General features: G+C 57.8%; 2 protein-coding genes across 6 annotated transcripts in view; one reads left to right on the top strand and one right to left on the bottom strand.

Moving 5' to 3' along the window:
- Nucleotides 1-6,870, top strand: part of KIF21B (kinesin family member 21B) — a 62,280-nt gene extending 55,410 nt beyond the window's left edge. For 2 of the 5 annotated variants that reach the window (XR_003550555.1, XR_003550554.1), the window contains 3 exons: nt 290-489; nt 964-1,150; nt 1,546-1,606. Coding sequence is in view for 2 of the 5 variants with exons in the window: in XM_014590499.2 (XP_014445985.1) it covers nt 290-489; nt 1,546-1,600 (255 nt within the window). In the remaining 3 variants the exon portion in view is untranslated. Of the gene's footprint in view, nt 1-289; nt 490-963; nt 1,151-1,545; nt 1,824-6,129; nt 6,225-6,652 lie in introns of those variants that run through there. The other 3 variants (XM_014590499.2, XM_014590498.2, XR_003550556.1) reach the window with 2 other exon arrangements.
- Nucleotides 2,477-12,716, bottom strand: part of LOC106735601 (maestro heat-like repeat-containing protein family member 7) — a 38,057-nt gene continuing 27,817 nt past the window's right edge. Inside the window, exons 20-23 of the mRNA XM_027774558.1 lie at nt 10,604-10,706; nt 10,025-10,084; nt 9,221-9,416; nt 2,477-2,832 (exon numbers count right to left, since the gene is read on the bottom strand). Of these exons, the coding sequence (XP_027630359.1) occupies nt 2,703-2,832; nt 9,221-9,416; nt 10,025-10,084; nt 10,604-10,706 (489 nt within the window). The 3' untranslated portion in view covers nt 2,477-2,702. The remainder of the gene's footprint in view (nt 2,833-9,220; nt 9,417-10,024; nt 10,085-10,603; nt 10,707-12,716) is intronic.

Genomic DNA, 12,716 nt, shown 5'->3' with positions numbered 1-12,716 from the left:
CCTCATGGTCCAGGCAGATGGTGCTCTGAGCTCCCGAGCCTCCTCCCCCCACCTCCCTGCACCCCCCCCAGGCACCCCACTCTGTGCAGAGGCTCTGGGCTTGCCCTGGGTCTGAGTGAGAGGGTCCTAAGTTCCCTCCCCCAGGTTCTTACAGATGGCCGGACCCCCGAGGGCTCCCTGCCAGTGTGGGACCCGACTTGGACTTGGCAGGGGCAGGGAGACCCAGCTCTGGGCCCTGAGAACCCCAGCACAGGCTGCCCCGTCCTCACTAGCCCTGCCACCCCTGCAGCAAATCCCCAACGCACACAAGGACTGGGTGTGCGCCCTGGCCTTTGTCCCTGGCCGCCCCATGCTGCTGAGCGCCTGCCGGGCGGGCGTCATCAAGGTCTGGAACGTGGACAACTTCACGCCCATTGGCGAGATCAAGGGCCACGACAGCCCCATCAACGCCATCTGCACCAACGCCAAGCACATCTTCACAGCCTCCAGGTGGGTGTGGACAGAGGCCTGCTTTGGCTCCCAGACCTCTCCTGGTACAGGCTAGGGGCCTGCAGCTGCCCTGCAGACTTGGTTCCCAGAGCAAACTCCGTGGCAGTCCCTTCCGACGCGCCTGTGCCAGCCTGCGCTGGGCGCCCTCTGTGTGCGGGGCACTCCTTTGGCAGGGGAGCAGGAAGGCGCTGGGCCCCAGGCCAGGACTCACCCATCACACGGCAGTCCCACCTGCTTTCCGCCCACGTCCAGGCATCTCTCGGACCACAAAGCAGCCCCATCACCCCCAAACACACCACCCCGCAGCTCTGCCTGGTCCCCATGCAGGGACCGCTCAGGCCGTCTGTCCTGTGGGTGCTACTCAGATGGGTTCTTCTTTGTCCTTCGTGTTCCGACCTTGTCCCTTCTCTCCCCTCTCCCCGCCCGTCTCCTCCCACCTCTCCTGTCCGCCTCTCTGCCTCTCTCCCCCCACAGTGACTGCCGGGTAAAGTTGTGGAATTACGTGCCTGGACTCACCCCCTGCCTTCCTCGCCGAGTCCTGGCCATAAAGGGCCGCGCCACCACCATGCCCTGACCCTCCCGCCTCCCGTCTCCTCTCTCTCTCTCCCCCCCTTTCCTTGCCCCTCTCTCTCCCCACTTCGATCTGAGCTGCTTCCTAACGGTATGAGACTATTTTGCTCCTCCCTCCTACTCTCCCTTTGCACCCTGCCTGCCCATCCTCCCACCCTCCTCCGAGCATGCGCAGTGGGACCTGCCCCCAGGAAACGGGTGCCAGGGAGCAGAGGCAGAGGGGGAGCAGGCAGGCCTGGACCAAAGGGTACCACACACGAAAGCCAGCCCATGAGCAGAAGCTGCCCGCAGCCCTGAGACTACAGGGCCCTTCCCTCTGCCCACACCCTCCACCCTGCAGCCTGCCCTCCCCTAAGCAATGCTCATCCCTTGGCCCTCACCATATTGGGGGAGTTTGGGGAGTGCAATGCATCCTTGACTTTGGCCGGGGCAGCTAGCTGAGCCCCCTTCAAGAGCTGACCTGCCCCGTCTTTGTCTCCACCCCAGTGACCTGACGGTGAAGTTCTGGAGCATCCGGCGGCTGCCCGGTGGCCCACCCTAGGAGTGAGGTCAGAGGGGTGCACCCTGGACCCTCGCCCCTGACAGCCTGAACAGCGTGGAAGGGAAGCAGTGACCCAGCCAGACAGGGCCAGCTGCATGGGGGCAGAGGGCGTGGTGGTGGGCGCGGCCCGCTCCTGCTCTCCTTTCCCTCCTTGGTCTCCCGGCAGGATTCTGTCCCCTGTCCCTCCCAGCCTCCCTCCCTCCTGGGAGCCTCTTGGTGAGAGGCTTGGTGGGCGTGGCCCGCTCCTGCTCTCCTTTCCCTCCTCCCGGCAGGATTCTGTCCCCTGTCCCTCCCAGCCTCCCTCCCTCCTGGGAGCCTCTTGGTGAGAGGCTGGGGAGGAAATCAAGCTGTGAAGCCAAAGGGCATTACCCCCCTCATGTCTTCTCCAGCACCTCCTCCCCCCCAGTGCTGGCGGAGATGAAGCAGCCCAGCCTCAAAGCAGCCCCACCCCGAGCTGGCTCCCCCTCCTCCTGTCCAGCCTCTGGAGCCACTCACCTGCCTCTGAGCCCAAAAAGCTAGTCCTCAGGTAACCATGGAAACGAAGTGCAAGCAACTGGGCCTGCAGCTGACCTCGAACCCTGTGGCCACCAACAACTCATCCCAGTTGGCCCCATAGTCCTCGGGGTCTCTTTCTGACGGGCCAGGGTGCAGCTGCTGGAACGATTCCTTGGGGAGATGGCCAGAAATTCTTCACTTATTTATTATTTTTAATTTTGCTGTTGCCTCCTGGAAGCTGACTTGAAGTTTCTTCCCACATGTTCTTTCCCTCAGCTCTTGGGGGCCAGGGACCCGCAGGGAGTCCACTCCCCCCACCCTGCAGTGCCACCTCCTCTGCTGGCTTTGCAGAGGAGGGAAACACCCCCTTCCATTCTGCAGCTCGGGCGGGGACCCTCCCAGCACCCCGGCACCCCAGCCCCTGGCGGCCTGACTCTTCAGTGCCTTCACTGCCTGGGGCGCCATCGCTGGCAGCCTTACAGGCCACGCCCACAGCGCCACTCGTGTCTTCTCACTCGTAGGGCCCAGGCCCACCATCCCGGGGAAGGCTGGAGCTCACTCCATAGCCCGGGCCAGACACCCACTCCCCAGAACCCTGCATGGGTCACTAGGAAGCAGCTTGGAGGACTGTCCCCCAAACGCAGCTTGGACAGTGAAGCCAGCCAGTTCTCTGCCCCTGTCCTCCGCCATCCACCCGCATTCCGCCCCAGACTGGGGCAGGCCGTCTCTCCAGCCTTCTCTCCAGTTATTTAGGAGACACTTTCCAAGCCTTAAAACCGTCATGGGGCAAGAGGCCCTCTCAGATAGGGGATGAGCAGTGAAGAGGAAGTTTCTCTTCCCCTGGGGCTGGGACTCTTAGGTCTGGGAAGGTTTTTAATCAGTGTTTGGACACCCCCTGCTGGGGAAACTTGGAATTTACAGGAATGGGCCTTGAGAGGGGCCAAGCTCCATCCCTTGCTCCCACCATCCCCCATACACCCCCAAGCCTGTCCATTGTTTTCCATTGCTTCACTGGTCTTGTGCTTCCCACCTCAGTCTGGGAGCCAAGGACCCCAACTCTGGTCAGAGGACACAGTGACTTTCGGACTTCCGAAGGGCACGATGTGTCTGCCCTCGCTCCTCTCCCACTGGGCTGTCCCTGCCCTGCGTGGCCTCTGTTGGTGGTGGGCGGGGTCAGGCCCTTGAAGGCTGAGTGAACCTGCCCCCTCTGCCCCCTGCCCCGAAGCTGAGAAGGTGAGAAGGTGGTCCTGCTGCACGTGGCCCCTGTGGGTGGCCCTGAAGCCTGGACAAGCCGATGGATGTACAGGAAGGACATGCCTTGCACACTGGCCTCCTGGAACCTGGACAGCCTCGCTGCAATGGCTGGAAACCTTCCTTTCTCTGCCCATCCCAAGGGTGCGGGGCAAGTCCCTTAGCACCCTGAAGTGACCATGATTCTCTTCCCCCCTTCGTGCATCCCTCCCACCTGAACAGAAAGCTTTGACCTTGCAACCTGTAAGAAAGACTCCGCCCATGTGACTGTTTACAGACCCTCGAATCACATACTCACATACGACGTTGTGTCATCGGCCCCCTCGGGCCGGGATGCCCCACCTGGGGCCTCTCCTCCAGCTGCATGGCCTGTGCCGCAAGGTTGATCTCAAGGCCCTGCGAGGTGCTCACCACCATCATCGCCCGCTCCTGCTGTCCCGCTGGGTCGCTACCTCATGGCGGGGCTGGCGAATGTCATGGACTTAAACTTGAAGTCCTCCGGGAACTCTGAGCCCACTGTCCCAAGCTGCTCCAAGCTGCACCCCACACGCACTGGAGCCTCTGCCCACCCTTTCAGGGAAGCCCAAGGTACACGGTCGGGGGCAGGCCCCCGCCCCTCGTTGCACAAGCGTCCAAAGTGTCAGAAGCACAGCATGGTTGTGACAGCACAATGGCGGGGCCATCGGCCGGCCGGCTTGGCAGCCCAGGGTCCAGCAGACTCCTCCAGGTTGGCTCTGTTCAAAGTTGGACCAGGGTGCCCGTGGTGGAGGTGGGGTGGCCTTTGCTCAGCCCAGGGCCTGGCCCATGGCCTGTCCTAATTCTAGGACTTGTGTTACTCCTCACTACTGAACCCACCATCAGCCCTGGGGCTGAGCCCTGGCAGGCCAAACCTGTGCGTGTCGTGGGTTTAGGGGCAGAATGTTCTCTGAGCTGCACAACCCAGATCTTGAAACAAGTGAGCCCAGGTGGGGTCCCAGCCTACTGAGCCTGAAGAACTTGGCCCCGATTCCATGTTCCCCAGGCCACGCCCCCATGTGTACTTTTGAAGCTGATCGGCAAGTTCCCTGGATGGGCAGCGCCTCCACCCACTCTGCCCTGGGCCTGCTCCACTCCATCCCATGCCGGGACCCCGTTCTCAGTATTGACCAGCTCAGTGTTGGCTTTCGTTTGTGTGACTGGCTCTGAGGCAGCCGAATTCTCTAGGGCGGCACCTGGAATTGTCTTTGGAGGTTGCCAAGGAAGGAGGGGAGGCTAGAAGGCGGAGGCTGGCATATCCAGGTGGTCAGGGTGCCACCTTCAGCCCCTGGGGAGACGAAGCTGTGGAGCCAGGAGTGGCCTCCCCACCCTCCGTCGCCCGGCCCTGCTGCCTACCTGGGTGGTGTGACTGGGATGGAGGGCGATTTAAAGCACAAAACCTCTACAGGGAAGAGGCTGAGTCACTGAGACTTGTTCCTGCTGCCCAGTGTGGTGGGGATGCAGGCAGGCCGCTGCTATGACATCAGGACGTAGCGTCTCTGGCCTCCTCTCTTCCGACCCTGGGGAGCACTCTAATGTAGTCGGGCAGGGTGCAGGCACACCCCCCCGACTGCTCAGGCCCTGCCTGGGCCGGGGTGCTCACTCGCGTGTTTGTGGGGGCAGGGCCCACCCTGCAGGCACCATGGGACCCTTCCCATGCCCAACCCACGCCTGTGGGGCCTGCCCCTTTGCCATCCCAAACAGGAAGTGGCTTGCTGCTCTCCTCACTTGGCACAGCCTCCTGGTCAGCGGCCAGGGTCCCCCACAGGCCTTCCTGGGCCTGGCTCTCGTCTCCTGGCTCCCAGAGCCTTCTCTGCACGCCTGTGTGCAAAGGTGGACCACAGGGAAGGTTCTGCTGCTGCTCTGGCATCTTTGTCCTGCCCTGTACCCCTGCCTAGCCCCAGCCCCCACCACACCCTATCCAGTCCTTTGAACCCACGTCCTGAGGGCCTTGCAAGGAAATGGGAAGTATGTATTGTCCCGAGAAGAGCTGGGGGTCCCAGAAGACCTGGAGGTGAAGGGGGGCCCAGCCTGCCACCAGCTCTTTTTCAGACTGTCCCACCTAGGCCCTGCCCGCGTGGCCAGCACAAGGCGTAGGTATGTTTTGCACCTCTGCCGGCAGCTGTACATAGTGTATGAAAGTTATTTAAGCCTCACACTGTACATTTCTCTTCCTCGACGGGTGTGCGTGTCCTGAGAAGCTGTCATAAATAAAACCTGAATGACCATTGTCCTTGCAGTGTGGACCCTGCAGGCTGCTGACCTTCTCTGGGGTTGGGGGTAGGGGATGGTTGGGAGGCCTCTGGGGCTGGGCCCCGCCTGCTGAAATCTTCCTGGGCTGGGGGTTTGGGGCTTACCCAGTGAGGACACAGTTTGAGATCAAATTCTCCAGGCTCCATGGGCTGCTTCCTGGGGTAGGTGCAGTCACCAGGGGAGTGGGCACCAGCGTTTATTGAATGCCTACTGTGCTCCAGACATGGGTAAGGGCACCGTCCGTTGCATTTCCACCACCCCGTGTAACAGGTGGCATCTTCGTCTTGTGCAATGAGAAAAGCCTCAGGGTGGAAGTGACCGGGCCGGGAACAGGTGTTGAGGACAGAGCCAGGATCTGAACCCAGTCACTGTCATGACCGTATCATGCACCTCTCCAGGGCCCGGAATGCGCCGTGCCTTTGCATGTTTTGTTCCCATGTTGCTCACGGAGAGAAGACAAATGTAAAAAGTTCCTATAAGGAAACACCTTGACGCTGGTGGTGCTTTTCTTCTAGGTCAGCGTTTTCCAGTCTTCAAAAACCCTGTTCCGTTTGATAACCACAAATCGCTCCATGAGCTCCTGGAGGTGGCCCACCCACAGGGCGGGAAGGTAGGGCACCGAGTATCACCAGCCCACACCATGTGGGAAGCTTTCTCTGATTTTTGTGATGGGAGACAATAGGCCCTCTCTTTTGTTTCCCAAATATAAAACCAAGTTGCTCCTTTGCCCACTGGGGCCCCACTGCCTCTCAAGCCTGCACCTATTTGGCCGGTGAGATCCGGAGCCTTCAGGAGAGGTTGTCATGGGAGTGAGGTGGGGGCTTCCTGCAGGAAAGTCCCTCCCACAGGCACCCTGTCCTCCGATGGAAGGGCATTGGCAAATGCAAGCGGGACCCTGGGCCATGGAGAGGGGTGGGCAGAGCGGCCAGGGCCCTAGCCCCTGTGGCGGGCACAGAGGCCTCCAGCCTTGGGAAGCAGGGCGGCTCCTCGAGGACTGCTATTCTTGGCTGACTGACAAGCCCGCCCCTGCCCCCACAGGCGCAGAGTTTACAGAGGATCCTGTCCTACTGGGCGGCGGCCTGTGAACTGTAGAAAGTACAGCCGGACAAGGCCAGCTGCAGGCCAGGCTTGGGGGTGAAGCCCGAAGCCGGCTGGTTCTGCCTAAGAACCCCCAGAAGTTGCTTTTCCCAAACTCTGGTCATGCTGTGACGAAGAACACCGCAGCATTTGGGGGGTAGGAATGGGGAGGTACAGACACAAGATTAAAAGATTTTATTCTCTCTTTTTCTGTAGAGAGATTTTTGCTACAGGGTGCATGCGTTCACCAAAGAGACAGAAAGGAAGAAATCGCCCCCCCCCCCCCCCCCCAGGGAGACTGGCCATGCCACAATCCCTTCTCCTCCATTATCCTTTGGGGATTTTGGACACACAAGCACACTCATGGCTGGGATGAGTTTCAAGCCGTCAGGCCTGAGGCTTTAACTGCGGTCTGCCATGTGGGAGTCCAGCGACGCAACCATTACACCATCTGTTGGTCCGGATTATTATTCTCTTTTTTTTTTTTTTTTGGAGAGGTTTTTGCTATAGGGCGCATGTGCTCTCCAGAGAGACAGAAAGGGAGAAATCCCCCCCCCGGGGGGATGGCCACGCTGCAATCCCTTCTCCATTCTCTCAGGATCCTGGGCACACACGCACATGCGCCTGGCGTGAGTTTAAGCCACTGGATCTGGGATTTGAACCATGGTCGACTACATGGGAGTCCAGTGACACAGCCATTACTCCAACTGCTGGTCCTAATTTTTATTATTTTAATCAGAGGCATTGAGTTTTTTCCAGATCGTAAGTGTAATAGCTGTTTGCTTTAGAACATTTGGAAGAGAAAGTGTCGAGAAAATTCCCGTGTAGGATATAAGCTAGAGGGCAGTTCTCAGAAGCAGGAAACGGCTCAGCATTGACAAGAACCCGTCATTGTCAGAGCTGGGTGACATCTTAAATGACCACTTGTTCCCACCTCTCAATTTTTTTTAAGAGAGATTTTTGCTATAACGTGTGAGCTCGCCAGAGAAACAGAGACAGAGAGACAGAAACCGAGAAATCACCCCCCAGAGGAGATGGCCACGCAGCAATCCCTTTTCCATTCTCCTCTTCAGATGTTGGGCACGCACTCATGTGCGCTCGGCTTGAGTTTTAAGCCTCTGGGTTCAGGACTCGAACCCCTGGTGACTACATGGGAGTCCAGTGACATAACCATTACACCATACATACGCTGGTCCCTCACCCTCTCAATTTCAAGATGAAGTGAATTGAGGCCCAGAGAGGAAGACAGTGTTGCCAAGGTGACACAAGGACAGAAGTGGCCCTGGATCCGTCACCTGTGTGCTCATTGCCTTGCTGGTAACCTTGGCCAGAGCAAGAGAAGGGGGCTGATTTGTGGGGACCTTAGAGTAGGCAAAGTGGGTCTTATCCCAATGCACTTGGCCTAGTGTGTGTGTGTGTGTGTGTGTGTGTGTGTGTGTGTGTTTGCGTGTTTTTAATTGTCAGTATGTGCATCTACCAGAAAGAGACAGAGATGGGAGGGTAGGGGAGAAAGCACCCCCAGTGGGGTATGGTCCTACCACAATCCTTTCTCCTCCATTTCTCCATCCCCTTGGGATTTGGAGCGTGGATGCGCCATGTGGGGTTCAGCTGCCATAACCACCAGGCCATGGGGCCAGCCCACATCTGACACGAGTAGGTTTTAAATAAGTTCACCTTTTCTTACTTTAGCAAACTTGCTTCTACCCACGCTGGAGTACCCTGGGGGCCGGGAAGTGTGCTGCTGAGCCCTGTGTCCCCATTGCCTCCATCTGAAAAGGGCCAGCCGATAAGGCCCCTGGCCCAGCTGCTGGTCGCCCATGTCGCCCCTAGAAGGTGCTGAGGGGAGTGAGTGAGAGGAGGCTCTGGCCGAAGTGGAGAAGAGTGGGGCCTTTAAAATGCCCCATTTGGGCCACCCGCTGGTGAGGTGTTAAGGCTGGTGTGGTGTTCAGGCTGCACCAAGCGGGGACGGCAAAGGGGATTTTACAGAGCAGCCCTGTGCTTGGCTGTGCTTAGCCAAACTCCCATCTTCCGGGACATTTGCCGGGGAGGGGCTCTCTGAAAATGCTTTAATAAATCACTTTTCTGTTTAAACTGGCCAGAGCGGCTCTGTGCGTACACCACAATCACCAGCCAGGGCAGCTGGGTTCTCCAGTACCTTCTGTGGCCCAGTATCACCTTCCTGCCGGCTCGTAGTTCAAGGCGATTCCAAAGAAACTGTTCCAGCCTCAGACGACTTGGTGAGGGGGAGAAGGGCAGAGGGCAGGGCACGGGCAGAGCCCAGAGGCCGGCCTGGCCCCCGAGGTGGTTGCAGAAGCAGCAGCGCAGCCTGCGTTCTGTAAGCAGGGGCTCTGCCCCACCCCCCAGGATTTGATTTGACTAGAAAGACAGGGAGCACCTAATTCCACAGAGTACACACTTCCTCCTTTTATTGCGAAGGCTCTGCTGGGCCACTCCTCCCCTTCACGCCTGGCCCTGTGTCCGTCCCGGGACCCAGGGATGCAGGCTCAGAAACGGCTCCTCTGGGGCCACCTCATACAGAGGCAGGAGCTGGGGGGTGTGGCCGGCCGCACCCTCTCTTTGGCCTCCAGGATGTAGAAGGTCTGCGTGGCGAGACAGCTGATCACAGGGTCGGGGTCTCTCTGCATGTACCTTAGGGCTGAAGCACAGACAGGCTGTGGCACTCTGAGCAGAGGAAGGCTGCTGGGCTGGGCAGGAGGCCCCGGGCCTGCTCTGGAAAAGGCACGTGGCGATGGGACAGGAACTGGCACGTCACACATGGGAGCAGAGCTTCCGGGCATCCACTTTGCTCAGTTACAAGCGAGACCACACACCGGCCATAGGCCTGAGGAGGAACCCATCACCCACACTCCCAGCCCTCTCCACCCGTCCCTTTCTCTCACAGAATAGCTGTGAGTGAAGTCCTCTGACTTCAGACACCTGCAGCCCAGGAGTCTGGCTCACGTGGGAACCCCCAGTGCCGAGAGGTGGTGTTTGAGAGGCAAGGTGGGGGGAAGACATGGACCCCAACATGAGCAGCTCTGGGAGCTCCAGAGGGAAGGAGCTGGGAGCCCATGGGCTCCCCTGTAAGAGAAGGCTGAGCGTCTCTTCTAGTAAGAGGTCAAGGAGCTGTCCTGGCTGCTCAATGCTGGGATGTGGGCGGGAGGTATCCGGCCAACACCCATGCCCAAAGGCCTTGGCAGCAAGCCCCCATCTGCTTTTGTGGGACCAGCTCTGTGAGCCCATCTGCCCCCCCCCATTCCTCAGCTCTGAGCCCTCCGCAGCGGCAGGGCACCTCCACAAGTCGCAGGGAGGGGCTGCCGGGTTGCCGCTCACCTGCACGCATGTCCTCAATGTCAGTGATCTCTTCCAAGCGGATGGTTTGGATGATCTGGCCTGTAGGGCACACAAAGCCTCTCAGCGGCCCCACTGAGGACCAGGGGACAGGCCGCAAAGGCTTCTGTGCCCCTTCCTGACTCAGCCCTCCCTGTCTGACTTTCCCTCCCTTGGCCACCAGGTCTAGGCCTTTCCCATGAAGTCGGAATTACTTCCCCTGCTTCTCTGAAGGGTTCCAAGCCAACTGGGCTGGGCGAGGAAATAGATCCCCCAGCTCCAAAGATGCTGCTCCCTGTGGAGACGCAAGGCAGCTCCTGTCTATCCCCGAATGTCCACCCAGAGCAGCAGCCTCACCACTGTTGCCCCACCCCTGGAGCTCGGCTGGCCTGGCCTCCCAGAACTTGGCTCGTTCTACCACAGGGAAGCCGCCCATCCCAACCAGCGGTTTCCTGCAGGGAGGGGGCAGGTGGGAGGTGGGGACTGTCCCCCCTCCCCCCATATGTCGTCATCTCCCAGGTGCTCAGTCTAGTTGAAGGACCCTACAATGAGGACATGGCAGCTCCAGGAAGACAGGCATACCTGCAAACCACACGGCTGCCTGGCGGATGGGGGCCTGTGGGCTCTTGAAGAGACCCATGCACTGCTTCAGAAACCAGAGGGCTCGCAGCCGCTCCTGCTCCAGCTGGAAGAGGATTTTATTATTATTATTATTATTATTACTCTTGAGGAGACCCATGCACTGCTTCAGAAACCAGAGGGCTCGCAGCCGCTCCTGCTCCAGCTGGAAGAGGATTTTATTATTATTATTATTATTATTATTATTATTGTTATTGTTATTATAACTCCCCCCACAGGGGGGATGGCCACGCCGTAATCCCTTCTCCTCCGTTCTCCTCTCGGGATCTTAGGCACACATGCACACACACCTGGCATGAGTTTAAGCCACCAGGTCCAGGACTCGAATCACGGTCGACTGCATGGGAGTTCAGCGACATAGCCATTATGCTAACTGTTGGTCCTCACCTCCTCCATCTTTTGAAGTCATCCAAACACCCCTTGGGTTCGGGTACCACAGCCTCCTCCTCCCACCACTGACCTCAACTGGCACGGGCCAGCAGTGGTTATCATGGTCCCAATCCAAAATGCATGTCCAGTCTTTAGTCCTGGACTCATACCACAGTCACACTGCTGACCACTCACGGCCTCCTGAAACTGCATCCTTCCTAGGTGACCATGACCCTCATGTTCCTGTCCTCTGACTTTTTCCCTATTTTCTTCCCTAGTCTCCTTTGTGAGATCCTTGGATGGTGTTTCCTGGGGTCCTCAGGGCAATGCTGTGCCTACACGGTCTCCTGCGGGGGGCTTGCCAGGGCACATGGCTGCAGCTGCATCCCCTGCTCAACCACAGGCCCAGGCTCACCTCCAGCTCCCGCCTGCACCCTCCTGCTGAGACAGCGCTGGGGCAGTCTGAGCCCAAGCAGCCGGCTCGTCTTGCTGTTCAGTTGCTCCACATGATGTTTTATGTTGCAAGATACTTGCCAACACAAATGTCAGACACTGTCTAGAAGCAGGATTTCCTGCTCCTCCTAACTACTGGGGGAGCCCACTTTCTTTCATCCAAACAACTGATTGGTTCTTGCCCGGGGGTGGGCTGTGTTGTCCCCGGAGGGAATCACGGAACTAGAGGGGTGGTGTTTTGGTTTGTCAAAATGATGAAATAAAATACACCCATTTCTTTTCTTTCTTTCTTTCTTTTTTGCTATAGGGTGCATATGCTCACTGGAGAGAGACAGAGAGGGAAAGTGAGAAACCAACCCCCAGAGGAGATGGCTATGCCACAATCCCTTTTCCTCCATTCTCCTCTCAGGATTTTGAGCATGCATGCACACGCACCCAGTGTGTTTTTCTTTTTCTTTCTTTTTTTTTTCTTTTTTTTGGGGAGAGGTTTTTGCTATAGGGCGCGTGTGCTCGCCAGAAAGACAGAGAGACAGAGAGAGACAGAAAGTGAGAAATCACCCCCCAGGGGGGATGGCCACGCCGCAATCCCTTCTCCATTCTCCTCCCGGGTACTTGGGCACGCACACACACGCGCCCGGCGTGAGTTTCAAGCCACCAGGTCCGGGACGCGAACTGTGGTCGACTACATGGGAGTCCAGCAACATAGCCATTACGCTAACTGCTGGTCCCACCCAGTGTATTTTTCAAACTACCAGGTCTGGGACTCAAACTGCATGGTTGGCCATGTGGGATCCCGCTGCCTTAACCTCCATGCCACCTGCTGGCTTAAACACACCCATTTCTAATGCATATTTGCAGCAATCAAAACCTTGCTTATGGATCCAGCAGGTAGCATGGTGGTTAGGGCACTGGATTACCATATGGCCAAATTTGGTCCAAGCCCAGGACCAGGTGGCTTGCTTTCTCACTTTCTCTCTCTCTCTCTCTGGTAAGTGCATGTGTCCTATAGCAAAATTTTTCATAATAATAATAATAAAATTAAATAATTCTATAAAAGAAAAATCTAATTTAAAAAACTCGTTTCTAGTAATCCATGCCCAGAATGTATCTATCTCTTATAAAATATTATTTTCCCACAGTTCAATGACTGGCTCTTCAACTCAGGAAGCAAGGAGAGGGCAGGAGCCACGGTTAGGTGCCGAGCACAAAGTCAGTGCTCAAGGAGCATCTCAGG

Source organism: Tupaia chinensis, unplaced genomic scaffold, assembly GCF_000334495.1.
Source record: "Tupaia chinensis unplaced genomic scaffold, TupChi_1.0 Scaffold000453_2, whole genome shotgun sequence".
Lineage (NCBI taxonomy): Eukaryota > Metazoa > Chordata > Mammalia > Scandentia > Tupaiidae > Tupaia > Tupaia belangeri.
The sequence above is the reverse complement of the archived record's forward strand: the minus strand, read 5'-3'. Positions and strand labels throughout refer to the sequence as shown.